General features: G+C 38.5%; 1 protein-coding gene, 5 non-coding genes and 1 pseudogene across 6 annotated transcripts; 4 read left to right on the top strand and 3 right to left on the bottom strand.

The window, feature by feature from the left end:
- The window catches only part of LOC130222399 (zinc finger protein 721-like), a 306,699-nt pseudogene that overhangs the window by 88,321 nt on the left and 191,544 nt on the right, over positions 1 to 26,834 (top strand).
- trnam-cau (transfer RNA methionine (anticodon CAU)) lies at positions 6,096 to 6,168 on the top strand. Its single transcript has one exon. It is a non-coding gene; the product is annotated as a tRNA-Met (tRNA).
- trnal-cag (transfer RNA leucine (anticodon CAG)) lies at positions 6,315 to 6,397 on the bottom strand. Its single transcript has one exon. It is a non-coding gene; the product is annotated as a tRNA-Leu (tRNA).
- Positions 6,492 to 6,564, top strand: trnam-cau (transfer RNA methionine (anticodon CAU)). The gene has a single exon. It is a non-coding gene; the product is annotated as a tRNA-Met (tRNA).
- On the bottom strand, positions 8,917 to 8,999 carry trnal-cag (transfer RNA leucine (anticodon CAG)). Its single transcript has one exon. It is a non-coding gene; the product is annotated as a tRNA-Leu (tRNA).
- Positions 9,094 to 9,166, top strand: trnam-cau (transfer RNA methionine (anticodon CAU)). Its single transcript has one exon. It is a non-coding gene; the product is annotated as a tRNA-Met (tRNA).
- LOC130222344 (gastrula zinc finger protein XlCGF8.2DB-like) lies at positions 15,578 to 20,393 on the bottom strand. The gene is made up of 2 exons (XM_056454929.1): positions 20,249 to 20,393; positions 15,578 to 17,401 (listed from the first exon to the last, which is right to left on the bottom strand). Exons 1-2 carry the CDS (start codon positions 20,331 to 20,333, stop codon positions 16,317 to 16,319), a joined length of 1,170 nt encoding a protein of 389 aa, XP_056310904.1. The 5' UTR covers positions 20,334 to 20,393; the 3' UTR covers positions 15,578 to 16,316.

Consider the following 26,834-nt stretch of genomic DNA (forward strand, 5'->3'; position numbering starts at 1 on the left):
AAGAGCAGAGCTAAATATGTCTGTAAATCTTTGTCTCTTTTAACGGAAGGGGTTGTTGGTTAAGAGCATTAAATAAAGATGTATAGGTTTTTAATTTCATTTTTATTTCTTTTAATGGTTTTAAATTGTGTATCTTTTAATTAAAGGGGACTGATGGGAAAAGATACATTTGAGAAAATAAGAGAAATGTAAAAACAAGGAAGTGATACAAGAAACAAACTGGAAGAACATGCAATGGACGATTTGAAAAAGATGTGGCAAGAGGATATTATATCTAATAATGGTGATGGTAAATCTGGAAGAGGTGTCGCTTTTTTAATAAGGAAAGATGTTTTTAACTTTAAAAGAATTAGGAATAATTAGGGTTGGTATCGTTTGGTTTTTTTTCGATACCGGTGCTAAATTGATACTTTTAAAACGGTACCGGTGCCAAAACGGTGCCTGAACCGATACTTTTTAGCCACAAAACTATGGTGGATGATTCTAAAAAAATCTATTTGACAAAATCTTTTAAAAAATAATTTTAATAGAACAATATAATTTAAGTTTAAAGTAAACATCAATTCATATTTTATATATTTAAATTACATTAATATATTTCCTTTGATCATTTGTTGGTTAGCATGAATTTAAGTTCTGTTTCATTCCTTCTGACCGCCAGAGACGGTGTTTACACAGTGGATAATCGCAGCGCCAGCTGGATAGGCCGAGGAACAATATACCAACAAAGTCACATGGTGACGCGAGTTGAGCTGAGGTATATAATCCACTACAGCTCTGCGCCCTGCCTCTTTTTGCTTCTCACCTTTGAATTTTGGTCATTGAACTATTTCTGTCGTCGAGTGCAGCTCTTTGGTAGGAGCAGCAAGATTTTCTCGTCCCCCTGAGCTGTGACGATTTTTTTTACATCTTCGGACTATGGTTGGTCTTTGTGCAATTACTGATCTAGGATTGTTCACTCTATTATATCGTGAACTGCGGGTAAGTTTTTCTTCATTATCTTACATTCGGCTGTAATATATGTGTCATATATATGTGTTTTTTTTTTCTCTCTCTTTCGTGGCTGTTATTGGGCATATGCTCCGCTCTGTCCAGCAGTCCTAACCGTGGACAATTATCAATATATGTTTGCTAGTGTTCATATTTCTTGTTTTCTGTTTCTCTCTTTGCATCCAGAGATCCAGATTTCGATCTACGGTTAGGGTGATTTTTCGCGCGTTATATCGTTAACGTTAGCCAACGGTACTAGCCGTGGTATTTGGTTGGTCAGTTTGATGCCTTCTCATGGCTAATCACGCTATTTCCACGGCTTTTCCGATGACTTGTAATCTCTGTCCTAACGAGCTTCTCCCAGATGACGGACACGATATCTTCCCATCCTGTCTCGGCGTTCAACATCTGAAAGACGCGCTAACTGATCCGTGCCCGCATTGTAGTTTACTGCCCCTGTCAGAGAGACAGATGCGTTTGGCTGGGCTGAGCCACAATCAGGATGCTGTTGCGTTACCAGCAGGTCTAGCGTTGCTGAAAGAGGGGAAAAAACGTCGCGCTTTGGTGGCTTCTGGAGCTACTCGTCGTAAGAAACCTAGCCTAAACAGTAGTCACACGGCTGGATACCTGTTACAAAATCTTCAACCAGCGGATCCAGTATCTGACATCTCTGCTGCTTGGCCCTTTGCTGAGAAAGCTCATTCTCATTCCTCTAGCAAGAAACCACCATTTGCCTCTTTAGGTGGCCACAGTCCCCTCTTCGACGTTATGTCGACATGTGATTCTGACTCTCATCTCAGGAGCAATGTCAGGCTGACGTTCCTGAGCCTGATGACCAACTAGTAAGACATACTGGGACTGTTGGATCCGAGAATGGCTCTCATCATTCTTCTGACAATGCCCCACACAAAGATGATGATGCATTGGAAGTCCTTAGGATGGCAGTGGCCTTGATGATGGCCCTGCTCATCCTTTTCAATCTAATGTGTTTTTCCGCAGACCTCTATCTGTGGATACATTTGTTATGCCAGCATGCAAGGATTTCATTGCAGAATTTTCAAATGCTCTTAAGGGGGCAGGCATGGCCAAAAGACAATCCAAGACTGCTCGCACTCTGGCCTCTATGGCTCAGGCAAAGTCTATTGCTGTGAGGAATGTCCCTGAAGTTGAACAGCCAGTTGCGGCGCTTGTAGTGTCACCAGATGAAGCAATGAGGGGAAATGTCCGATGCCCTAGCGGTCAGTGTGGCCTACAGATTCCCTTCTGAAGAAGGCTTACAAGTCAGCTTCCTACATTACCAGGGCTGAAAATACTGTCTGCCAATAAATTTTGGCTGCTTCTAATTCGCTAGGCGCTGAGGTGGACCCTTCAGTTCCACGCTTTTTACAGACAGCCTTGCTTGCTATGGGGCATGTGACTCGAGAACTGGGGTCCCTCACAGCAACACTATTAAATGCTAGAAGGCAAGTATGGCTCGCTCAGGCTAAATTATCAGAGGACTGTAAAAAGACACTGAGGGACCTTCCTATTGTCCCAGGACATCTTTTTGGGCCAGATGTATCAGAGGTGTTGGAAAAACGTGCTAAATTGTCTACGGCTTCACAGCAGCTAATACAAGCACAACGGCCTCCAAATTTCACCAAGGCATTATACCTCTGTACAACCACATTTCCGTCATGGGGCCCCCGGCCGACCCCAGGGCCAACAGAGGTTCCAGGGTCCGGATGACGCACAAATACGTCACTCCCGTGCCAAACCTACTCCCCCAAGTTTTCGGGTCTAATTCCAACTGTCGTGACAGACCCGCACGTTCTGCAGCTCTCTCCAGAGAGATATGTTCCTTGTTGGAAAAGGGAGCAATAGAAGCAGTTCATCCTCTGGTTCAGAAAGAGGGTTTTTACTCGACTTATTTTCTGGTTCTGAAGCGGGATGGAGGTTTTCATCCAATATTGGATTTAATAAGGTTGAACAGATTTCTGAGAAGACTTACCTTTCGCATGTTACGTGTGACCGATGTTCTTCGGTCCATTGCAGAGGGAGATTGGTTCACAACTGTAGATCTGACGGATGCATCTTTTCACGTTCCGATTGCCAAGTATCACAGAAAGTTTCTGCGTTTCAGTTTCAAGAGCACAAGTTACCAGATCAGAGTTCTACCATTTGGTCTCGCCCTAGCCCCCCGTGTGTTTACGAGATGCATGAAAGCTGTCCTATCTCCCCTTTGGGCCCAGGGGGTATGAATCTTGCCATATCTGGATGACTGGCTGGTGTGTGCTCAAACGAGGGCTCAATCGGTGCACAATACGCAGCTGCTGCTGGACCATGTGACCAGACAGTCAATCACATTCATCGGGATGACTATCGATTCAGTCTCGATGCGTGCCTCCCTATCTCAGTTTCAGATGACAGACATCCTGAACCTCTTGAGCCAGTTTCGTTTGGGAGTATCTCTACAGTACGGCGTGCTCCTGAAGTTGATCAGGATGCTAATGGCAACCTCTTGTGTAATTCCCCTGGGATTGCTCCATCTGCGGCCCCTGCAGGTATGGAACAATCTTCCGCGGTTAGACCCATCTCATCATTGCTATCGACGAATTCTCGTTGCTCAGGGTTGCATGCATGCCCTTCGCAAATGGATGTCCCAAGCCTTTTTGACAGCCGGAGTACCATTAGGGATTGTTATAACAACCGATGCGTCCCTTATGGGTTGTGGGGCAGTATGGAACTACAGAGGTATCAGTGGCAGATGGTCAAGGGACGAGTCAAGGGACCATATCAATGTGTTGGAGATGCGGGCAGTTTGGCTGGCCCTGGGTCGACATGTCCTAGTCCAGTCGGACAACACATCAACAGTGTTTAATTTGAATCACCAAAGAGGTACAAGGTCCAGGAGTTTGTTGCGTCTCACGCACATGATTCTCAGGTGGTCTCTTCCTCGGTTTGCATCACAAAGGGCTGTTTATCTGCCTGGGGTAGTCAATCAGACTGCAGATGCTCTGTCCAGGAATCAGATCGATCCAGGGGAGTGGAGACTTCATCCAGATGTAGTCCAGGACATTTGGACAGAGTTTGGCAGGGCGGAGGTAGACCTATTTGCAAACGAGAGACACAGCTCATTGCCCATTGTGGTTTGCTCAGACGGAAGGGTCCAGCCCATTAGGACAGGATGCGATGTCACACGACTGGCCAAACTGCCTTCTTTATGCTTTTCCTCCAATACCTCTGATATGGGAGACACTGCACAGGATTGCCCAAGACAGACACCATGTAGTTCTAATAGCACTACGGTGACTGTCCAAACCATGGTTTCCCTTGCTCCTAACGTTGTTGGTGAACCAACCGAGACAACTTCCAGGCAGGAGGGACCTGTTGTCTCAACTAGATGGTCATATTTGGCATCCAGATCCAGCACGTCTACAGTTATGGGTGTGGCCGCTGGGACCAACCCTTTATTAGCAGAATGTGAGTCTTCAGTCATCCACACAGTTCTTAATGCAAGGGCAGCTTCTACAAGGAAGCTTTATGCTTACCGATGGAAGTCATTCTGTTCATGGTGTGTTACTCGGAATATTAATCTTGTGCAATGCAAAGTTTCTGTGGTTTTAACCTTTTTACAAGGGCTGTTGGAGAGTGGCAAAGCTGCATCCACACTAAAGGTCTATGTAGCAGCCATCTTGGCCCATCATGCATTTGTAAATGGTTCCTCTTTGGGGTCTGCTAGCCTATTTTGCAGTTTTTAGAAGGGTGCAAAATGTCTCAATCCAGCTCGTTCCCCTCGTTCTCCAGTGTGTAACTTGCCTCTGGTGCTGGAATCTCTCTGCCAATCTCAATTTGAACCCTTGGAAGACGTAGATCTAAAGTGGAAATCCTTAAAGACTACTTTCCTCTTGGCGGTTGCTTCAACAAAGGTATTGTGTGAGCTGCACGCTTTGTCAGTGAGTCAGTCCTGTTGGAGATGGAAACCAGATGACTCTGGTGTTACCCTGTGGCCTAATCCATCCTTCCTCCCTAAAATTTTGTTGCAGCAATTTATTAACTAGTCAATCGAATTGCAGTCCTTTCAACTATCACCTTCTGGCAAAGGTTCTCTGCTTTTATGCCCCGTGCGTGCCTTGAAATCTTATGTGGCGGCTACTGCACAGTTAAGACAATCAGAACAACTGTTTGTCTGTTATGGAGAAGCTAGGAGAGGTGCACCTCTAAGCAAGCAAAGACTGTCACGATGGATTGTTGAGGTCATTGTTTTGGCCTATAAGAGGGCTCAGCAACCTATACCTGGTGCCATCACTTGCCATTCTACCAGAGCCATTTCCTCCTCTTGGGCTGCCTTTAAAGGTGTTTCTCTTGCAGAGATCTGTGCAGCAGCGACATGGTCTTCTCCATGTACATTTGCAAGATTCTACAATGTCAATGTTGCTGACTCTACCGATGTGGGCTCAGCTGTTCTCCGCAAGTGACTCCGTATGTCTTCTGGTGAGTTTTTTTTTCTTCCTCGTGACCTTTCTGGTATGGGTTATCCACTATGTAAACACCGTCTCTGGCGGTCAGGAGGAATGAAACAGAACATTGGTTACATATGTAACTATGGTTCTGTGAATTCCGGATGACCGCCAGAGTTCCCTGTCACTCGGAAGTGCAAGACATTTTGAGACAGGGCGCAGAGCTGTAGTGAATTATATACCTCAGCTCAGCTCGCGTCACCATGTGACTTTGTTGGTATATTGTTCCTTGGCCTATCCAGCTGGTGCTGCAATTATCCACTGTGTAAACACCGTCTCTGGCGGTCATCCGGAATTCACAGAACCACGGTTACATACGTAACCAACGATTTGCATTATGAAATTACATTAGCTTACTACTAACCTGTGGGAGGGCAGGCAGGGGCCATATACTTTTGGGAGCACATTTTAACATATATATCACAAAATACTTAAAAAAATTATTCGAAGTAATTTTTTTCACGCATCACTCCACAGTCTTCATAAACAAGATAATTAAAAAACTTAAACTCAAGACAATCTTCCTTGTCTTCCTTCCTAGAAGCCACATCGCAGCACCATGACATGGAAGCTGGTGTTTCACAGTTTGCCCACTTCCACTAGTCCGCCTTGTTGGCGCAGTAGGAAGCGCGTCAGTCTCATAATCTGAAGGTTGTGAGTTCGAGCCTCACACGAGGCAAGGTCGTACCTTTTGGCACACGGGAGCACTTAGGTGACCGTGCTGCATACTTTATTACCTTCCGTGCTGTTTGTGCTTCCCAGGGGCAAAAAAGGCTACAGCTCCTCTAAATACTTGAGCCTGAATGCACAGCCAAAGATTAGGTTTGTCAGAAATGGGATTTGAACCCATGCCTCCAGGGGAGACTGCGACCTGAACGCAGCGCCCTACACCACTCGGCCATCCTGACATGAACACTTAGCTGGAGCTGTCTCCTAGGAGCCACATCGCATCACCATGACATGGAAGCTGGTGTTTCACAGCTATCCCAGCTCCAGCAGTCTGCCTCGTTGGCACAGTAGGCAGCGCGTCAGTCTCATAATCTGAAGGTCGTGAGTTCGAGCCTCACACGGGGCAAGGTGGTACCTTTTGGCACGCGGGAGCGCTTAGGTCACCGGGCTTAGGTGATGTGGCTCCCGTGTGCCGTTTATGCTTCCTGGGGGCGAAAAAGGCTACAGCTCCTCTGAAGGGCATGCGGCATGACGTTCCAAGAACATCTTCTGAGTCTGAAGCAATGATGGCAAGATGCTCCCATTCCTGTCACGTTATCGCTTGACGTTTTACGTGGATTCGTCAAATGTCATGACTTGACGTTGTAAGAGGATTAGCCGAAAAGCCTTGCGAATCGCATTAAATTAAAAATGAACGACATCTCAGGACATTCCACTACATGGCATTCCAAGATAATTCTTTTGATCCCGTTTCGGTGCACTTGCTTTAAAGCCCACGTCCATTGTTTTGAACACATGCTTTTCCGAGTTGCTGTGGACAATGCCTTGATGTTGCGCAAACGCCTCAAACCTTGCAGTCTACAGTGCCCATTAACGATGCCAGGGCCACTGCTACGCTGCGTAAATTGTGGCGCAAAGAGATTGATGCGGCACTTTGTCAGTGTTACTGTATCACTCGGTCATGGCGCCAGAGGGTTAAATACTTGAGCCTGAGTTCTCAGCTGTGCAACAGCCACGTCCTCACAGTGAGAGCATGAGCTGTCTGCGGGCACTGCATCGACATGCTGGACCCCAAGACCTGAGATGCAATACTCGTGCCCATCATCCGGAGATAGGAACCACTGCATCCAGAAACGCACATTCAGAACAGCGTCTTGAAAAAGACGCGTTGATTGACTGACACAGCTTTTTTTCTTCTCTTTCCCACAAAGTCAAATGTCATGACTTGACATTGAAAGACAATTAGCCGAAAAGCCCTGCGAATCCCATTGCCTTAAAAATAAACTGCATCTCAGGACATTCCACTACATGGCATTCCAAGGCAATTCTTTTGATCCCCTTTCGATGCACTTGCATTAAAGCCCACATCCATTGTTTTCTTCACATGCTTTTCCGAGTTGCTGTAGACAATGCCTTGATGTTGCGCAAAACCCTCAAAACTTGCAGTCTACAGTGCCCATTATGGTTGCCAGGGCCACTGCTACGCTTCGCAAACTGACGCAAAGAGATTGATGCGGCGCTTTGTCAGTGTTACTGTATCACTCGGACATGGCGCCAGAGAGTTAAATACTTGAGCCTGAACGCACAGCCAAAGATTAGGTTTGTCAGAAGTGGTTTTGGACCCACGCCTCCAGGGGAGACTGCGACCTGAACGCAGCACCTTAGACCGCTCGGCCATCCTGACATCCAAGACGGCTGATGAAAGCTGGTTTTTCTTTAGTTGCCTCAAGAAGAATAGGCGCTGGTGAGCCTTCTTGATCAGGCTGGAGGTGTTGGTGGTCCAGGAAAGGTCCTTAGAGATGTGGGTCCCCAGGAACTTGAAGGATGAGACAGGCTCAACGGCCATCCCATTAATGTGGATGGGATTATGCGAGCCTGTTCGTCCCTTCCTGAAGTCCACAATGAGCTCCTTGGTCTTGCTGGTGTTAAGGAGCAGATTATTGTCGGTGCACCAAGTGGCCAGATGCTGTATCTCCTCCCTGTAGGCAGTCTCATCATTATTGCTGATTAGACCAATCACTGTGGTGTCATCTGCAAATTTGATGATGGTGTTGGATCTGTTCACAGGCCTACAGTCGATGGTAAAAAGGGAGTAGAGGAAGGGGCTCAGCACGCAGCCCTGTGGTACACCAGTGTTGAGTGTGACGGTGGTGGAGCAGATAGGAGCAGATAGGAGCACTTAGGTGACCGGGCGGCGTACTTTATTACCTTCCGTGCCGTTTATGCTTCCTGGGGGCGAAAAAGGCTACAGCTCCTCTGGAGGGCATGCAGCATGACGTTCCAAGAACATCTCCTGAGTCTGAAGCAATGATGGCAAGATGCTCCCATTCCTGTCACGTTATCGCTTGACGTTTGATGTGGATCCGTCAAATGCCATGACTGGACATTGTAAGAGGATTAGCCGAAAAGCCCTGCGAATCCTATTGAATTAAAAATGAACGGCATCTCAGGACATTCCACGACATGGCATTCCAAGACAATTCTTTTGATCCCGTTTGGTGCACTTGCTTTAAAGCCCACGTCCATTGTTTTGAACACATGCTTTTCCAAGTTGCTGTGTACAATGCCTTAATGTTGCGCAAATGCCTCAAAACTTGCAGTCTACAGTGCCCATTAAGGTTGCCAGGGCCACTACTACGCTTCGTAAACTGTGACGCAAAGAGATTGATGGGGCGCTTTCTCAGTGTTACTGTATCACTCGGACATGGCGCCAGAGAGTTAAATACTTGAGCCTGAACGCACAGGCAAAGATTAGGTTTGTCAGAAGTGGGATTTGAACCCACGCCTCCAGGGGAGACTGCGACCTGAACACATCACCTTAGACCGCTCGGCCATCCTGACATGAACACTTAGCTGGAGCTGTCTCCTAGGAGCCACATCGCATCACCATGACATGAAAGCTGGTGTTTCACAGCTATCCCATCTTTAGCAGTCCGCCTCATTGGCGCAGTAGGCAGCGCGTTAGTCTCATAATCTGAAGATCGTGAGTTCGAGCCTCACACGGGGCAAGGTGGTACCTTTTGGCACACGGGAGCACTTAGGTGACCGGGCGGTGTAATTTATTAACTTCCTTGCCGTTTATGCTTCCTGGGGGCGAAAAAGGCTACAGCTCCTCTGAAGGGCAGGCGGCTTGACGTTCCAAGAACATCTCCTGAGTCTTAAGCAATGATGGCAAGATGCTCCCATTCCTGTCACGTTTTCGCTGCCAGGGCCACTGCTACGATGCGTGAACTGTGGCGCAAAGAGATCGATGCGGCGCTTTGTCAATGTTACTGTATCACTCGGACATGGCGCCAGAGAGTTTAAGTCTTGAGCCTGAGCGCACAGCCAAAGGTTACATTTGTCAGAAGTGTGATTTGAACCCAAACCTCCAGGGGAGACTGCGACCTGAATGCCAGCTGCCAAAGGATAGTCCGGCAATATTTCACAAATGTTGAAGATGAGAGCCAATCTGAGCGATAAGTGGGTATTTCAATCACATGATATAACGTAAACAGTTAAGTGTTTGTTGAAATTTGCTTAACAGAGTAACTTGTAAGGCTTCAGTACAGTATTTATGTAAAACACGTCATAATTGTTTTTAAATATTAATGTATTTTAAATTGCATGTATTTTGAGATTTACGTCGAATTATTTATTAAAGTTTGACCGTTTATGAGAGAGATTTGAAAAGGTGGGGAAGGGATTATGAGTGTACAGTATACAGCATGTGGTTTTAAGGCCTGAAATGTGCTTTTCCAGTTACTCTTATTGTTTTTCTTTTCTTTTTTGGAGATAAAACTGTAAAATTACATATTAGATAAATATTACACACATTCTAGTGGTAAATTAATTTACAGAACTATTGTGTGCCTTATTAAGGGAGTCATTGAGTTAAAATTCCTTTTTTACTTATAAAAGTTTTTTATATTGTGTAAAATTATTTATTACATTTTTCATGATTTTTTTTTTTCAGATTGAGAAATGCCCATTGCAGTCTCATGGCCAGAGGACCTTGCTTGAGGGTGTGCTGAAATGCATGTGATTTTCACACTCAAAAGGTACATTTATGAATCAATTTGTATTTATTATTATTTACTAGAATGGCTTTCCTTCTTCATGATTATATGTATTTTTGTAATTAATTTAAGCAGAGTACTGCCTCTGCTGCTCCAGCACAAACGGTGGAACAACCTGCCCCCTCTGTACCTGCTCAGGAGGTGATGGAGAAGAGACAACCTGAGGCCCAGCCCCAGCCCCCGTCTACTCCACCCGTGGCATCAAAGATTTCTCCGCAATTGTCAATGGTACATTGTTTTTAAAAATCAAAAGAAATGAAAATTTTTGTGTTTCAAGTGTTCAAAGTTCAGTTCAAAGTTCAAAACATAAGAGAGAAAAGAACAAAAAGCAATAAAAAATAGCTGGTGTTGCTAGAGACCTGCTTCTTTTCACACCTTTTGTACAGTGGGGAGGGGGGGGGGGGGGGGGGGGGGGGGGTCGGGGGATGGGGGGGTAGCAGACACTTGCTGATTAGTCGGTTTGAGTTTCTGTGATTTGGATTCCATCACATGATCAGGTCATGGTCAGGTTTACAGTTTTCAAGCTACATTTCAACCTCTTGTCTTCAGAAAATGAAATATAATAATACATAACAAATACTAACAGTAAATACTTTGTTTTCATTTTAAGTGGAAGCTATAATTTGTACTTTTTCTAAGCAACAAGTCTTTAAGAGGTATTATTTAGAAAAAGTACTCATTTAAATAAAAAATATAGATATATATATATATATATTTGCTACCACAGTATGTCTGATATAATATTTTTTCTTTTGGAGAAAGTCTTTTTTGTTTTATTTCGAATAAATTTTTTAAGGTCAATATTATTAATCCCTTTAAGCTCATTTTTGTTTCGATAGTCTACAGAACAAACCATCATTATCCAATAACTTGCCTAATTAACCTATCCAGCCTGAATAACCAAATTACCTAGTTAAGCCTTTAAATCTCACTTGAAGCTGTATAGAAGTGTCTTGAAAAATATCTAGTCAAATATTATTTACTGTCATCATGGCAAAGATAAAATAAATCAGTTATTAGAAATGAGTTATTGAAATTATTATGATTAGAAATGTGATAAAAATTATCTGATTATCTCTCTGATAATCAGAAATTGGAGAGAAAAAAAAAACAAGGGGGCTAATAATTCAGGCTTCAACTGTAAATAACACATAGTGTGATGTTGTAATATACAATATATGTTTTTGTTGAAATGCATGATGTAATAATAGTACAGTAATACTGTATATAACATAATGCAATAATTTATTCCTTTGGTAGTAAAAAAATATTAGTTTGCATATTGCTCCATGATCCAGAAAACTATCATTTTAATCAAAACCTAATGTGTCACATTTATATGCAATGAACCTGTTGTCTATTTAAATCTATTCTAACTTATATCCTTTTTCTTCCTGTAAAAGTAGCAGAGGGTGGTAGTAAAAAACAGCTTGAACCTGAAATCTGTAGAGAAAACAAACTGATTGTACAACAAAGATATAGATAGTTTGTCATTGCTTGAAATGTAATGTGATATACACTAATGTTCAAAAAATGGAATTGTTAAAATATAAAAGCTTCATATTAATCATATATAAAAAGAATTCTATTGTGTTTGATTTGCTCATACATAAGGTAGATTTTATTTGATTTTCTGTGCTGCTCATGAAACATTCCTTTATATTTTGGGGAAACAGTAATAACGTTTTCAAGGATAGAATAACATAAATTATTCTTTATTTATTTAATTTACCTATATTATTATTTCACATTATTCCAGTTTTTACTGTTTATTTGACCAAATAAATGTAGCCTTCATAAACATAATTAAAACCTAAAAAAATACATCGAGCAGATCCCAAACGTTTGAACAGTAGTGTACATTTTGCCATTGTGAACACAGTGTTTTTAATGAAATGTTTTTTGTCTGAACGTTTTTTCACCGAACCAAGATTTTCCAGATCCCACCATTGCTGCAGCAAAGCCAAATCTTAGTGTGGCTAGAAGACGATCACAGGTTGACGTCCAGCCCAGTTCAGCAGTGTTTAGTGCTTCTACACCAAGCACAGCTGGAAGTATTGTCATAATCCACATAGTTTTCTGAGAGAATTTGGTATAAGTATTTTTTTACGTAAATTTGTATTTTTATTAAGTACAGTCACATTAAATCTCAATAAAACATCTCTGTAATATTCTTTTAGTGTATAAAAAACATATATAGTAAAAATATGCATCATTCTTTAAACTTTTTGTTCTGCATATAAGCTCTGTGACAAAATTTTACAGTTTAGCAGCAGTCATTCATTTCCAATGTTTTATATTACATTAATGTTCAAATAAAGTAATGGTTGCAAAAAATTCTAAGTTAATGTTACTTATAGATATATATTTACAAAATGTACTTTGTTATACTGCTTGGTTGTACAGACACAGGACCTTCAGGTTTCTGCCCCCATCCTCATATCCACTGCGGCAGTGACCAGCTCCACAGAGCCGTCCAGCATGGTCTCAGTAAGTAATTTCATATTTTCTGTCCAAAAACGGTAATTTGGTTTGCATATTTGCTGCCCCAGCTGAATTCACACAAAGTGGTTTTAAGACCTGTCAATTAAATCAACTTGATGTTAATTAACTAAGCGTGATATATGTTTAAATGTTAACAAAATAAAGAGGAAAAAATAAAGCAAAGAATCACAAAAATGAAGCCTTCTGCTCTTGATGTTTTATCTTCACTGTAGTAAAAGAAAAAAATGTGGATGGAAAATAAGTAGAAAGGAAAAAGAGAAATAACTACATTGGAAAATACTTATGTGTCTTTAAGGGAAATGTTTATTGGTAAAATTATATTAATGTTTTTTGGAGTTGAAATACATAATAATCACTTAAAATCAAAGGTATTTAGATTATAATCATGATAACATCATGTGAAGTGTACTCACTCAAATATGTAAGGTGCATTTACATTACCAGACTAAATGTGTTATTAATTTTAGATTAGATTAAACTTTATTGTCATTACACATGTACAAGTTACACAATTACACAAGTACAAGGCAACGGAATACAGTTTAGGTCTAACTAGCAGTGCAATAGCAGCAAGTGCAGGATATAGGTATAAGTTCTAAAGTGCGGTTTATAGAAAAACTATGGTAATATTTACAGATGGATGTACTATGAACATTATATACAGGTTGTATTAGCTATGAACAGAGATTTACAATAAATGAATATATGTACAGGATGCTATTAATAATCAGAATTCTTCTATTTTCCTTTACAGACTGCACCTTCTGGATCATTGCTGCAAGCTCCATCAGCTGTTCCACTTCCTCGCCTTTGGGCTGAAACCTTGCCACCAGAGGACCACATGTGGATTGCTAGCAGGCTTTTTAGAATGGGGTCCAAAGGAAAGCCAGAGCTTCGTAACAACCTCCAGGTCTGGTATTACCCTCCACAGCCTGCACTTACATACAATCAGGCTCCAGCTCCAGCCAGATTTTTCTGTCAATCACTTTTGCTGTGGATGCCATACAAGCTGTGGAGGGTCAAAGTCTTTTGCCTTAATCCTGCATGTGGACAGCATCAGCTGACAGGTGGAGGTCTTCACAAAAGGGCAGGTTCTGGACATCGACAGGATGTACAACATGGTTACAGAAACCCTCATCTGTACCAAGTGCAAAGCCTCGCATGTGTCCTGGAGTCAGACTGTCCTGCAGCAGCTGGATCTTGGCCATCACTCAGAGTTTTGGGTCATTCTTACGCAGCGAGTAATTGAACACCTTTATTCCTCGTGCAGTTGTCAACCTATCATCACAGATATATGAAAATACTTTACAAATTATATATATACATGCATACACACACATATATATATATATATATATATTTATATATATATATATATATATATATATATATATATATATATATATATATATATTTATATATATATATATATATATATATATATATATATATATATATATATATATATATATATCTCAAGTGGTGGCCCGTTATGAGACTCTTATCTCTCTCTTATATTAAAAAAAATATTGCCATTAATCTTTTCAAAGTTGGGTTGGGAGCTGGGTCTATTCTACGCAAGCTATGATGACTTTCACCTTGATATTTTAGCGCAGATGTATACCTGACCAGTGAGCCGTCTGAGAAAAAAAGTGCCCTTCTGAATCAAATCAGCAGGATGCCCTTCTGGATCTTTCACATACTTCGAAGACACTACTGACTATGTCTACATGGACATCTGTAATCTAGCCTTAATAGACAATAATATTGTGGCCGATTAAGCAGAGAAAAAAAAAAAGAAGAGACATCAAATAAAAACTATGTGAACCGATCGCCTTATTTACCTTCTCCGACTCCACACTTATGAAGGGGAACACCACGCCATCACTTTTCTTTCGAATTCATTTGATTCTCAAATTCTGTCACATGTATAAATGTATGCACCACAATATAATGAAGTTGTTTACGTGAAGTGCTTTTATTTAAGTTTCCTGTAATTTTGGGTGACTTTAACTGCAGTTCCACATTCACTCATGAACATTTCTTTCATGCCCCTGTGACGCATGGAATTTAATAACGCAAGCCAAATGGAAAGAAAAAAAACTTCTGCATTTAGTGGTGTGTGTGTGTGTGTGTGCGGTCCTTTACTGACAGGCACATGTGTGGATCGGAAAATATGCCGAAAAGTCTACATGAAGGTAGTTGTTTGATTGCAGTGTTTACTTCAGTAATGCCACTAATATATGCATACTCCACATGTCTTAGTTCCATTTCTGTTTAATTCAGTTATGACTTTAGTCAGATTAAGGTAATCAAAAATCGCTGTTTGGAGCTTATGTAGACCTACAGTTCAAAATTCATGTTTAACTGAATAAACAGTTAGTAAACACAAGTATCTTACTGAACATAATTTTTTTTTCATCACCAATTATCATAGTAGAACAGTTTCTCAAGCAGTTTGTGATGCATTTTGGAAACAGGAGATGAGCACCTGGTCCAATGCGCCGCCTGGCTTGAGAAACCCGTTCTCAAAGACTTATTATTTTGGTAGCACACCTATTCTGAATGCCTTGGGCAGAATTCAAATGAGCCATTTTAATCTAGATTAATTCCAAGATTAGAGTGAGATTAATCTAGATTTAAAAATCTTTTTATCTATGCCCATCAATCTATCTATCTATCTATCTATCTATCTATCTATCTATCTATCTATCTATCTATCTATCTATATAGATAGATAGATAAGAACCATCAGAATGTTAATTATTCAACAACTTATTACTCTTTAATCATGATGGAATTAGCATGTAAGCTAACAAATTACTCATGTTCTCATTCACAATAGCGACACTGGGTTATCCCATACACCAATTTATTTGTAGTAATGTGGGAGTTTTCAGATGAACATATCTTTAAAGGCAGCCAGTTATCTACAGAAAGTTTAATTGTCTTCATAAAGAAAACTTGTTTCTTTTCTCAAATTAGTCAATCAAAATAAATGTGTAGTGTTTTGAAACCAAAGTCTTCATTTGTTACCCACAACACATCAAGATTTGTTCAAGTCAAATTCTCATAATCTGACACAAATCTGATCGTAACTGGCAAATGACATTGTGTAGTCTGAACAGGGCTTTAGGGAGTCTGCATCAGTCGCTCACTTTCATTCGCCCACAAGTTTTGTGAAATTGCAGACAAAAGCCCAAAACTGGAGGCAAATCGGTGTTTGTTCACCCGAGTGACAATCAAATGATGTGAATTATCAAAAATACAATCTAAGGGTGGAGGACAGTTTCTCCTACCTTATCTTTCTAATTTTCTTTTCAGTGCCGACCTTTTGATGGAAGTGTGCAATGTGCAAAAATATGATTATCGGTTCATTATAAAGTTGAAACTCTTACAACCTGGTACTGGGCTGTGACCCCTGATCTACACTACAAAAAACATCTTCACCCCTCTTCAGCTATTGAGTTTAAAATAGCTTCAGGTGTTCAAAGGGTTTCATTTTCAGTAACTTGATATGTATTCAAGAGTTCAAACTTGTTTAGCATGCTGTCCTGGGAGAGAGCTCTAAGCTCCGCTGGACAAGGCCTCAATTTTAAAGACTCTGCTCTCCATTGTGAAGCTTCATGTGAGTGCTTAGGCTTATTTTACATTTAAAGTCCTTTCCACACTCACTGCATCTAAAACGATCTTCTCCTGAGTGAGTCTTTATGTGTTTCCTAATGGAGTCTTTGCGTGTGAGAGTCTTTCCACACTGATCACATGTGAACACTATGGTTCCAGTGTGACCATTCATGTGGTTCATGAGGCTAGCTTTAGTTGTGAATCTCTTTCCACACTGAGCACACGCAAACGGCTTCTCTCCGGTGTGAGTTATCGTGTGGTATTTGAGTGTGTTTTTACATCTGAAACTTTTACCACACTCTGTGCATGTGTAAGGTTTCTCTCCAGTGTGAATCCTATTGTGGATCTCAAGGTCTTGCTTTTGAGCTAAACTTTTCCCACACTGTGTGCAAGTAAACATTCTGCCTCCATTGTGAGTTCTCATGTGGACTTCAAGGTTGCTATTTTGCTTGAAACTCTTTCCACACTGAAGGCAAGAGTAAGGCTTCTCCCCAGTGTGAATTCTCATGTGCACTGCCAAGTTTCCTGCATGATAGAAGCTTTTTCCACACTGTTCGCATGTGTACAGCCTCACTCCAGTGTGAATTCTCATGTGCTGTGCAAAGTTTCCTGTAGTATAGAAGCGTTGTCCACACTGCTGGCATGTGTAGGGCCTCTCTCCAGTGTGAGTTCTCATGTGGACTTTAAGGTTGCCATTTTGCTTAAAACTCTTTCCACACTGAGGGCAAGAGTAAGGCTTCTCCCCAGTGTGAATTCTCATGTGCACTACCAAGTTTCCACTAGTACAAAAGCATTGTCCACACTGTTGGCATGTGTAGGGCTTCTCTCCAGTGTGAATTCTCATGTGGACTTGAAGGTTGTTTTTTCGACTGAAACGGTTTCCACATTGACGACAAGTAAAATTACACGCAGATTTGGATTTCCGAGGTCTTCCGCGTGATGAAGTCTTTTTAGTCAGTGTGGGTTTTTCATCAGTTGTTATTTCTTGGTTTTTCTCTAACTGTTTCTCTTCCATTTCATTCAGTTGATGAGTCTCTTCTTTCAGCACCATCAGGTCTTAAAAAACAACAACAACAAAAAAATTAACTTTAGTATGAAGGCACAAAGCAACAAGCATGAAATGGATGTTTCACCCAAAAATTAAAATGACCTTACCATTTACTCTCCGTCATGTGGTTTTAAACATTTCCTTTCTTCTGGAACGTAAAGAAAGCCAGCGTTTTTTAATTTTTATTTTAAATATCTTCTTTTGTGCTCAACAGGATTAAAAAAAAACTCATAAAGGTTTAAAACCACACAAGGGAGAGTGTGACGAGGCGTGATGGAATACAGGTCACAAAGAATATGGCAGAGCACTTATGTGCAAAATGTAATTTATTGACAGTGTCCGCTCCTCTTTACAGTCCAGCCAAAACTGCTCATATGTACAAATGATATCCATAAAAAAATTAATAAAGATATCAGTAAAATAAGGAAACAAAAATCAAAACAAACAAATAAGAAAATAAATGTATACATGTAGAAATTACCACTATTTGCCTCCCACTGCAAAAGACTAACTAAAAGACTCCACTAAATTTCCTGGGGTGAGTATAAAATATTGCACTTTTATAGATGATCACATACATCACATTCAGATAATCTCCAGAATCATAACAGGTGTATTTAACAATAATAATACATCATATTGACCAATACATGCTATTACTCTGGTTTTGTATTCCCAGCTCTCCCCAAAAACAGGCAACGTTAAGACAGTCCAGTTGTCAGAGTGATCGCGCATGTGCGGTGCAGAAGTTTAGCGTTATCAAACTTTCTAACCAGCTACCGGAGTTTGCCAGTTGCTTCCGGTAACCTGGACTGCAACACCACACAAACAAACAACGAAAGACGAGATGTGAAACTTGCAGATGAGTTCAATAAATATTCATGTGGATTGAAAATTTTTTAACCTGCTTGGAAGACTCGATTGACACAAATCCTGCATGTTCATAGCAAGTGAGTATAATTCACGCTTTTACAGTATTTGCGAGTTTGCATTATTGTATATAACTTATGCAAATGCTTAATGCTCTGTTTGCTGTAAACTGATGAGGAGATGGCGAGATGACATACTTTGCTATTTGTTTTCATTCATTTGTACTTTTTTCTTTGTTTTCTTGCCTTTGTGCATGTCCTGAGGCTTAGCTGAAGACCTAACATGGTGACAATTTATATACCTGATAAGATGCAGAAATGCCATCTAAAAAGGTGACCTGCTGTTTGTCCAATCAGGGACAGTGAAAAGGTAAATATACAAATAATAATGTTAACCCAGGGTTTGTGAATGTGAAATGTCTGTTAATGAACATCTAGGATTATTTTTTAACCCCAGGTATAGCATGAGCAGTGTGGAACATGATTACAGATAACCCAGGATTCTGTTTATCCAGGATCAGAATGACCCAGGGTGAACAATTTTTTGTATATCATCAGCAAAAGTCATTTTTAGACTAGTTTGCTGGCCAGTTGTAGTCAGTGCAATGCTAAACGTTATTGTTCCACTATAATTTGTTCGTTTTGCCTCACGTCGTCTCACAGCAACAACATATAGTTTAGAATACTGTCCAATGTTTTATAACAATTAATTATTTCAGTGTCTGTTTCATTCAGCATGTTTACTATTGGGGCATCCACATTTTTTGACATACTTTAAACCAGGGTTTCTGCAGGTTTCACCAAGTAAATTATAAGACTTTTAAAGACCATTATGAATGAAATTTTAGACTTATAAGGCTAAGGAATTTTTCAAATGGCCCAGATGAAAAAGATTTTTATTTGTCCTATTAAATATATATAATTTAATACATTTAATAATACAATAATAAATGAAAAAAAAATATTTTAGATATTTCTTAGAAAAAGATTTTAAATATTAAAAACAAGCAAGCTTTACTTGTATCCATACACTTTCTTTAAAATAAAAAAAATGAACAAATGTTAAAAAGTTTTAAAAACTATAATAAACTAAATCTATGCACAACAATCTGTCCAGGTCGATGTCCTCAGCAGAGCATGTTTAAACAAATGTTATTGTAAGGAAAAGAATTAAACCATTATGATAAATAGAGTTAAAATGACCTTTTTGAATAAAAAGTTGAAAGTTTTATTGAGAAGGATTGTTGGTGATTGTATGGGTTTTGGCCAGATTGGGTAGCAAAACATGAACAAAGGAAAATGAAGACTTGTTTAAAAAAGATTTAAGACCTACAACACAATATTTCAGTAAATTTAAGGATTTTAGGGCCTAAAATTTTGGAATAAGACATTTTAAGACCCCGCAGAAACCCTGTTTAAACACAATAGCCCTGGTAATTAGTTATTATAATAATGATGGAATTCTAACTCAGATACTATCTGTGAGAACTAGTAACAACTACTAGAAACATGTTTAAACCCATAAAGAAGTTGATGAAAAAAGGGAATTGTGATCAACGTGACATATGCAAATGGAAAGTACTAAGCCAAACACTATCACTGTAATAGCAGATATCTTCTATAAGAAAACTGTAGGTCATATATTGTCAGCTCAGTTAAACTTTTTTTTATTTGTTGTTTTTATTTATTTTATATAGCACCAGTGCTCAAGAACGCTTTACAAACAGTAGGAGAACAAGAAAAGCAATAACCTTAAGAAGGTAGAGAAATGGGAGACTAATAATACATAAAAGAATGACAAAAGACATGAGAACAAGTGACGAAAAAAACTGATTTCTGTCTTTCAATGAGTGCTTATGTGCATTTAGGAGAACTAGGCAGCACACTCAGGGCTGCAAGATGGATTTAATTTAGTATTCTTATTATTAAAATATATCTGAATGAGGATCAAATGACTGAGTTGGTCTTTGAGAATGAAAAATCAACCTGTTTGTTCCTGCAGATCTTCCTGTTTGACTGTGAATGTTTCTTCAATCTTCACATCTTCACTCTCCTCTTTAATAAACGCCATCTTTATAACAGTGTGGAGATCAGTCGCTTCAGCAGGAGTTTTTCTCTGCGTTTGGACACTTTATCCTGTTTAAAATGAACAAAACAATAAAAATGTTCTGTTTAAAATAAATAAAACAATGAACAGAAACAAAGTAACTTTACTTCAACACTTGCTGCAACAGTTTCTTTATATGAGAGTAATTAACAAAAAGAAATCAGGTAAAAGGTTCCATTAAAACACATATTACACAGATTTCTGTAACTTATTCAAACAATAGCCAATGTTTACGTAGGAGTAAAATAGTACTACGTTGTATAAAGAGTTAAAATAATATTTTTAACAACAGGAACACAATTTAGCATCGGATGAAAAACCTGAACCTTTAATTAAATCGGTTTATATCTGTAAACGTTTTAAAACAAACCTTTCTTCAGTTGAATCACAGCGCTGAAGCGGCGCCGCCTGATGACGTCACACCGCGCCAAAATAAAAGTCTTTTTTGTTTAGCTTTTTTTTGCCACTTACTGTTGAGGTCATGGCTAGGGCCAGATGGAATCTGCGGACGTTTTTTGCTATTTCTGCGGAGAATTTTGGTAAAAATCTGCGGATTTCTGTGAAATTATTTTGGGAGTATCATAACTAAAACCTTAATATGTGAAATAATAAATAATAATAATATATTTTAACTTGTATTTAATGTTTAAAATGCAAATCCAATTAGATTCAATTTATTTGGTAAACAAAGCAAGTCTCTCACATAATATATCTACTAAAAGACAAGAAAATATTGCATTACAAACTGCATTGTACATAAATCAGATGAACATTTTCATATTAGTCAATATTACTGTAATTAATTTAAAAACTGAATAAATTTAGATTTTTCCCAGAGATAGGTTGTGGCTGGATGGGCATCCATTGCGTAAAAACATGCATATGAAAACATGTTAATTCAGCTGTGGCAACCCCCCGATTAATAAAGGGACTAAAATGAATGAATAAATTTAGATTTACACACATTTACTCAAGTAAATAAACAGAATTATTGATGGGCTAAAAATCTGCGAAATTCCTGGTCATGGCTTATATATTCAGCATTTGGAGTTGATCAAAACCTTTACTCTAAACATTTTAAGACAATTAAATAAACTTGTTTAATCCACTAAGACTGTTTAAAGCAGAAAATCTCAACATTCTAAAATGTATAATAAAAAATCTGATGGGTGTTTTGAGTTGAAACTTTACAGACACATTCTGGAGACACAAAAGACTTTTCTTAAATCTTGAAAAGGGGTAAAATTGGTGCCCTTTAAGTAAAAAGTACCCAGTACTACTACACGTTTTAGTTTCACTAGCTGGGTCATTATCACTATTAAGTGCCTTTGATATCCCACAAGATTGAATCAGTCCTATATGAACATAATGCACAATAATGAAACTCTGATGTTTTAATATAATTAGTTAAATCTTTACACACATGCAGGTAGAATTATAAGTGTTTTGAAATATGTTTTTGTCTGTTTTTGCCATATTCTTTCATTGAATAGCTGTGATTTTGCCATGTCCCACACACTGCTCAGACAACTTCAGTGAGGCTAAAAAGTAGGTAAATTAGATCAAATTAAAAAAAGATTTTTAAATATTCTTATTGTCTTTAACAAGTTATTTTAAAGAGAAGTCATTTTAATAACTTTTATTTTGTTTTAATAATATCATTAATCATTTTGCACGTGTCCTTGAAATTGCTGTCCACCCTATCATGATGTGGTAAATGCTCCTTTAAGATGTACTCTCATATATTCATTGGCATCCCCATGCCCATTATGCTTTTTCTTTAGAGGTTAAAACATCTGCTGTGCACACAGTAAATATCTACACTTATGTTTCCTGTTTTTCCTCATGTTGTGTTTGAAACTGAATGTTGTCAAGCTTAACATGTCCACCCTGTCAGAGTAAAATATGGGTTAATATAAATTTAAAATAAAAAATATAGCTTTTAAACCGTATACAAAGAGCTTAAATAGGGAAACACTTTACCAGCTGCAGGTATAACATGTGTTGAATAAATGCTGTCTTTAGCCAAAAATGTCCTCCTTGTCATTGTCCACCCTGTCACAAATCCTTCCTTGACAAGGTGAACATATATGCATTGTTATTGACACTTTATTTTCTTTAATATTTTATTGTTAATTAGTTCATGTTTTTTATGTCACAACACTCAAACACACACATACTGCACCAGTAGATGCAATATGAGTAGTGGACAATACAAACCTTTTGGCAATATCTGTCTTAGTCTATATTGAGGACATCAATTTAAAGTCCATGTAATGGAGCTCACTGACTGTTTGAAATAAAACTACAGCCCTAAGTATTTGTACATTTATGTGAACATCTGTAATCTAATTATTTACCTTATTCTGAAAAAAAACAACAACAACAACAGTATTAAGGTGTTTAACTTGAGTTGCTTTCAACATTCCCTTCACTCCTCCAATACAGTGTACAATATAAAGATTCATTAGCAAATTTAGTTTAACTTGAAGGACAATAATTGTTTATTTTAATATTAATTTGCATATTGATAAAACCTAATTGATACCAGAAAAGGCGGGCGGCATGGTGGTTCAGTGGTTTGCAGTGTTAGTGAAAATATAAGTTGAATTCTTGAAAACTTCATAACCCTTTTATATGAACCCTTTAATATTTCTTGTTGTACCTGTTGTTTTTCAAATTATTTATAACCTCAGCAAAACATCTTGTGTGATTTCTTAATTAACCAATAAGGGCCAGTTAATATTATCTGAAATCTTGACAAAATATTTTAGATCTTGGTTTTATTTTGAAAAGTATGTGCACTGATTGCATATTTTATTGGAAAAATGTTTTGTCCATAATTTCATTATTATAAATAGACTTTTTCCATAATCTATAAAGTTGGGTTGGTAAAGGGACACATGACCTTTCTGAAAATATACATGTTATAATCACACTGAAATGAAGATATACTAATACTACTTTGAATTTGTTCATGACAGGATTGACACAATTTGAGGTTTGTTTCCTGTTTTTCTGCTTGCAGATTATTTGTAAAAAGTGCAGGAGCTTGACCAACATTCATTTCTTACAGCCTAAGGTCTAATTAATACAACAACTATGTGGTCAAGTCAAAAATCTCAAACTTTTTTTTTTTAAATTTTGATGTCTCAAGGGCACTTTATAGTGATAAAATGACCCTAAAACGTTTTTTAAAATTGTCTTAAAAGTGTTTAGGTTAAAGGTTTTGATCAACTTTAAATACTGAATATCTGTTTCTGTGTGAGAGATAGCAGATCTGTTGTGTAAAGTGGAAAACGAGGGAGAAATGTATCAATAAGTCATAACTGCCAGTGGCAAAAAAGCTAAACAAAAAAGACTTTTATTTTGGCGTGGCGTGTGACGTCATAAGGCTGCGCTGCTCCAGCGATGTGATTCAAGTGGAGAAAGGTTTGTTTTAAAGCTTTTACAGATATAAAGCGATTGATTAAAGTTTTAGGTTTTCCCTCTGGTTCAAAATATGTACCTGTTGTTGAAAATATTATATACCCTTTATACAATGTAGTACTATTTTACTCACAGTAATCGAGGGCTATTGTTTGGGTAAAGTAACAGAAATGTGTATAATAAATGTTTTAATGAAGGTTTAATTTATTTAGTAGCATAATGTCAGTTCATTCTATGTATACATCACTATATATAAGAAATGGAGTAAGATTGTTTTAATCTGCTCATTTGTGGCTATTGTTTCTAGCTCAGACCTGATTTCCTTATTGAGGTAAAGTTGGTTTTATATTCGCACATTCAGACTTTCTCCTAAACTAACTGAATATAACTTTTTTAATAATTACTTGCTAATTCTAAAAAAGGAAATCATCTTATCAAAATACAACATTGTTCACAGTCAAATAAGTAATGTTAGTAATGTTGTTTTCAAGTCCTACTTGGATGAGATTTCAGACTCAAAGTACCATGGTAAACAATACAGGGACCATGTCACAAGTTGTCACTGAACAAATGTGCGAATATAAAACCAACTTTACCTCAATGATTTCTTTTTGATTTCTTGTTTCTTTCATCTTGTGTTAATTATTCTCATTAAAAGAAACTGTTGAAGCAAGTGTTGAAGAGAAGTTATTTTGTTTCTGTTCATTGTTTTATTTATTTAACCAGGACATTTTTATTGTTTTGTTCATTTTAAACAGGATAAAGTGTCCAAACTCAGAGAAAAACTCCTGCTGAAGCGACTGATCTCCACACTGTTATAAAGATGGCGTTTATTAAAGAGGAGAGTGAAGATTGAAGAAACATTCACAGTCAAACAGGAAGATCTGCAGGAGCAAACAGGTTGGTTTTCATTCTCAAAGACCAACTCAGTCATTTGATCCTCATTCAGATATATTTTAATAATAAGAATACTAAATTAAATCCATCTTGCAGCCCTGAGTGTCAATATTTGATACATATCCACACATAATCTTGCTTTCGCTTTGGTCTTTCTAAACGCGCTCTCTTCTCTTGACACGTGCTGCTCCGTGTCCTCATCTGTAAACAATATCGAGAGGTTAGTAACTGAACTCCTTTCAATATCACTGACTTGATTAATTAAATACGAAAGCTGTGTAAAGTGCTGTCGCTTGGCGTGTTGTCCTTTCCGATTAAATCTCTCAAATTATCATATGTGATCTCTGTGATTATTGACTTCTAAACTGATAAGGGAAAAACGTCAAAAACACACACAAGATATCTTAAACGATTACGGTTCAATGTTGTGCTTAACGGTAGTGTAATGCAATATTGAAAAATCAGGGTTCAATAATGAATAGAATAAAATTTGATAATTCAAGATTTTTCAGGGAGTAGGTCAACGCATACACACACACAGAGCGCTATGATAAAGCATGCAAAATGCCATATGTGTGTCGATTTTAAAAATGTTATATGCGAAATAAATGCTGAAAAAGATGTTTTTGATATGCTATAAATGGTAATGTATTAGCTATCTACCACTAACAAGTAGGCTAATATGCAAAGATGTGCTGTTCAAAAATTAGTTTGTTAGTTTTAAAAAAATACTGATGTCCACATTGGCTCTGGTGCATTAAATAATAATATTAAGATTTTTTTAAATCACAGAATATAAAAAATAGTATCGAATGTTGATATTTTTTGAAGGGATTATCTTAAAGTTGTAAATTCCAGCATCGTGACAACACTACAGTTATTGTAAAGATTATTATATCCATTAGCAATATGGGTGATTATATTGCATGTATATTTTACATTTCAAAAAGTTAAAGAGCCCATATTATGGGTTCTTGAAAATGCCCTTCCATGTAGTGTGTAACACAGCTCTAAGTGAAGTGAAATATCCAGCTAAGGCTTAAATCTGTAAGTGTACAGTGTTTAAAACTATTGATTCATCTATAAAAGAGTCGACTCATAGTGCTTCAAACGAGTCGTCTTGATAACGAGTCATTAGGTGTTTCGCGATGACGCAGCCACGAAACACAAGCCTCGCCAGTAGTTACGCGCGCAAACCAGGGAGATTTGAAACCTGCGGCCCCGCCCACTAACACAGAAAAAACACTAGACACACACACAGACGCCGCCGGTCGAATGAAGTCACGCTGTGCTCAGATGGATAATATTGACAGTCTCTACCCAAAGATGAGTTGTGAACTGTGAAGAGTCAGTGGTTGAGGTTTATTCACTAGTGTAAGTGCGATTAAAAATGTTGCCTCGTTTACTCTAGCTTGCAAATTATGTATTTATTGTGTTTTGTTACTTGTTAACCTGGTACAGTACACGCGGTTACTCAGTTCTTCTGAGGAGGGTTGTGTGTGTGTGTGTGTGTGTGTGTGTGTGTGTGTGTGTGTGTGTGTGTGTGTGTGTGTGAACAAAGCCTTACACTATGAAGCGTGTGTGCACTGTGACTACTTTTATATAGTTGATTACCAGCTGGGCATTTCACTCTGTCTCGTGCTGAAGCCTGTCACTGTCGACCAATCGCAGCAGGCTGTCATCGGTCCAATCAGCGCAGATTAGCTTCGCACTGAGGAGGGGGTTGGGAACAAACGAATCGCCGAACGATTCATATGGGAGTCGCTGGTATAATTAGGTAAAAATAAATGCAGATTATAAGACCATCAAAGTGTTTTTTGACCTTGCATGCATATTAGACTGTTGTTGGAGACCCTTACAACCTAAATATGACCCTATTTCATGTATAATATGGGCTCTTTAAGGAATGAAACTCTTTAAAAACAGCTATTTTTTCCAGTATCTTATTGAAAGCATATTTAGTTTTATAATTCAGCTTTCGCCAATCATTAATGATTAAATGTTTTAAGTTTAGGAAATAAAAAGATTTTTTTATATTGTTTGTTAGCTCTGTTATGGATGAATTTACCAACATGTACACTCTAAAAAATATTCCGTAAAAAAACGGAAAAATGTACTGGCATTTACATTCTCACACTC

Source organism: Danio aesculapii, chromosome 4 (assembly GCF_903798145.1).
Source record: "Danio aesculapii chromosome 4, fDanAes4.1, whole genome shotgun sequence".
NCBI classification, from domain to species: Eukaryota; Metazoa; Chordata; class Actinopteri; order Cypriniformes; family Danionidae; genus Danio; species Danio aesculapii.

What these genes read in the sequence shown, in the direction of transcription:
- LOC130222344 (XM_056454929.1), bottom strand. Translation starts at nt 20,333, where the DNA reads ATGGCGTTTATTAAAGAGGAGAGTGAAGATGTGAAGATTGAAGAAACA. An exon ending in AGATCTGCAGGAACAAACAG is followed by an intron (nt 17,402 to 20,248) that starts GTTGATTTTTCA and finishes TTGTTTTTTAAG; the next exon opens with ACCTGATGGTGCTGAAAGAA.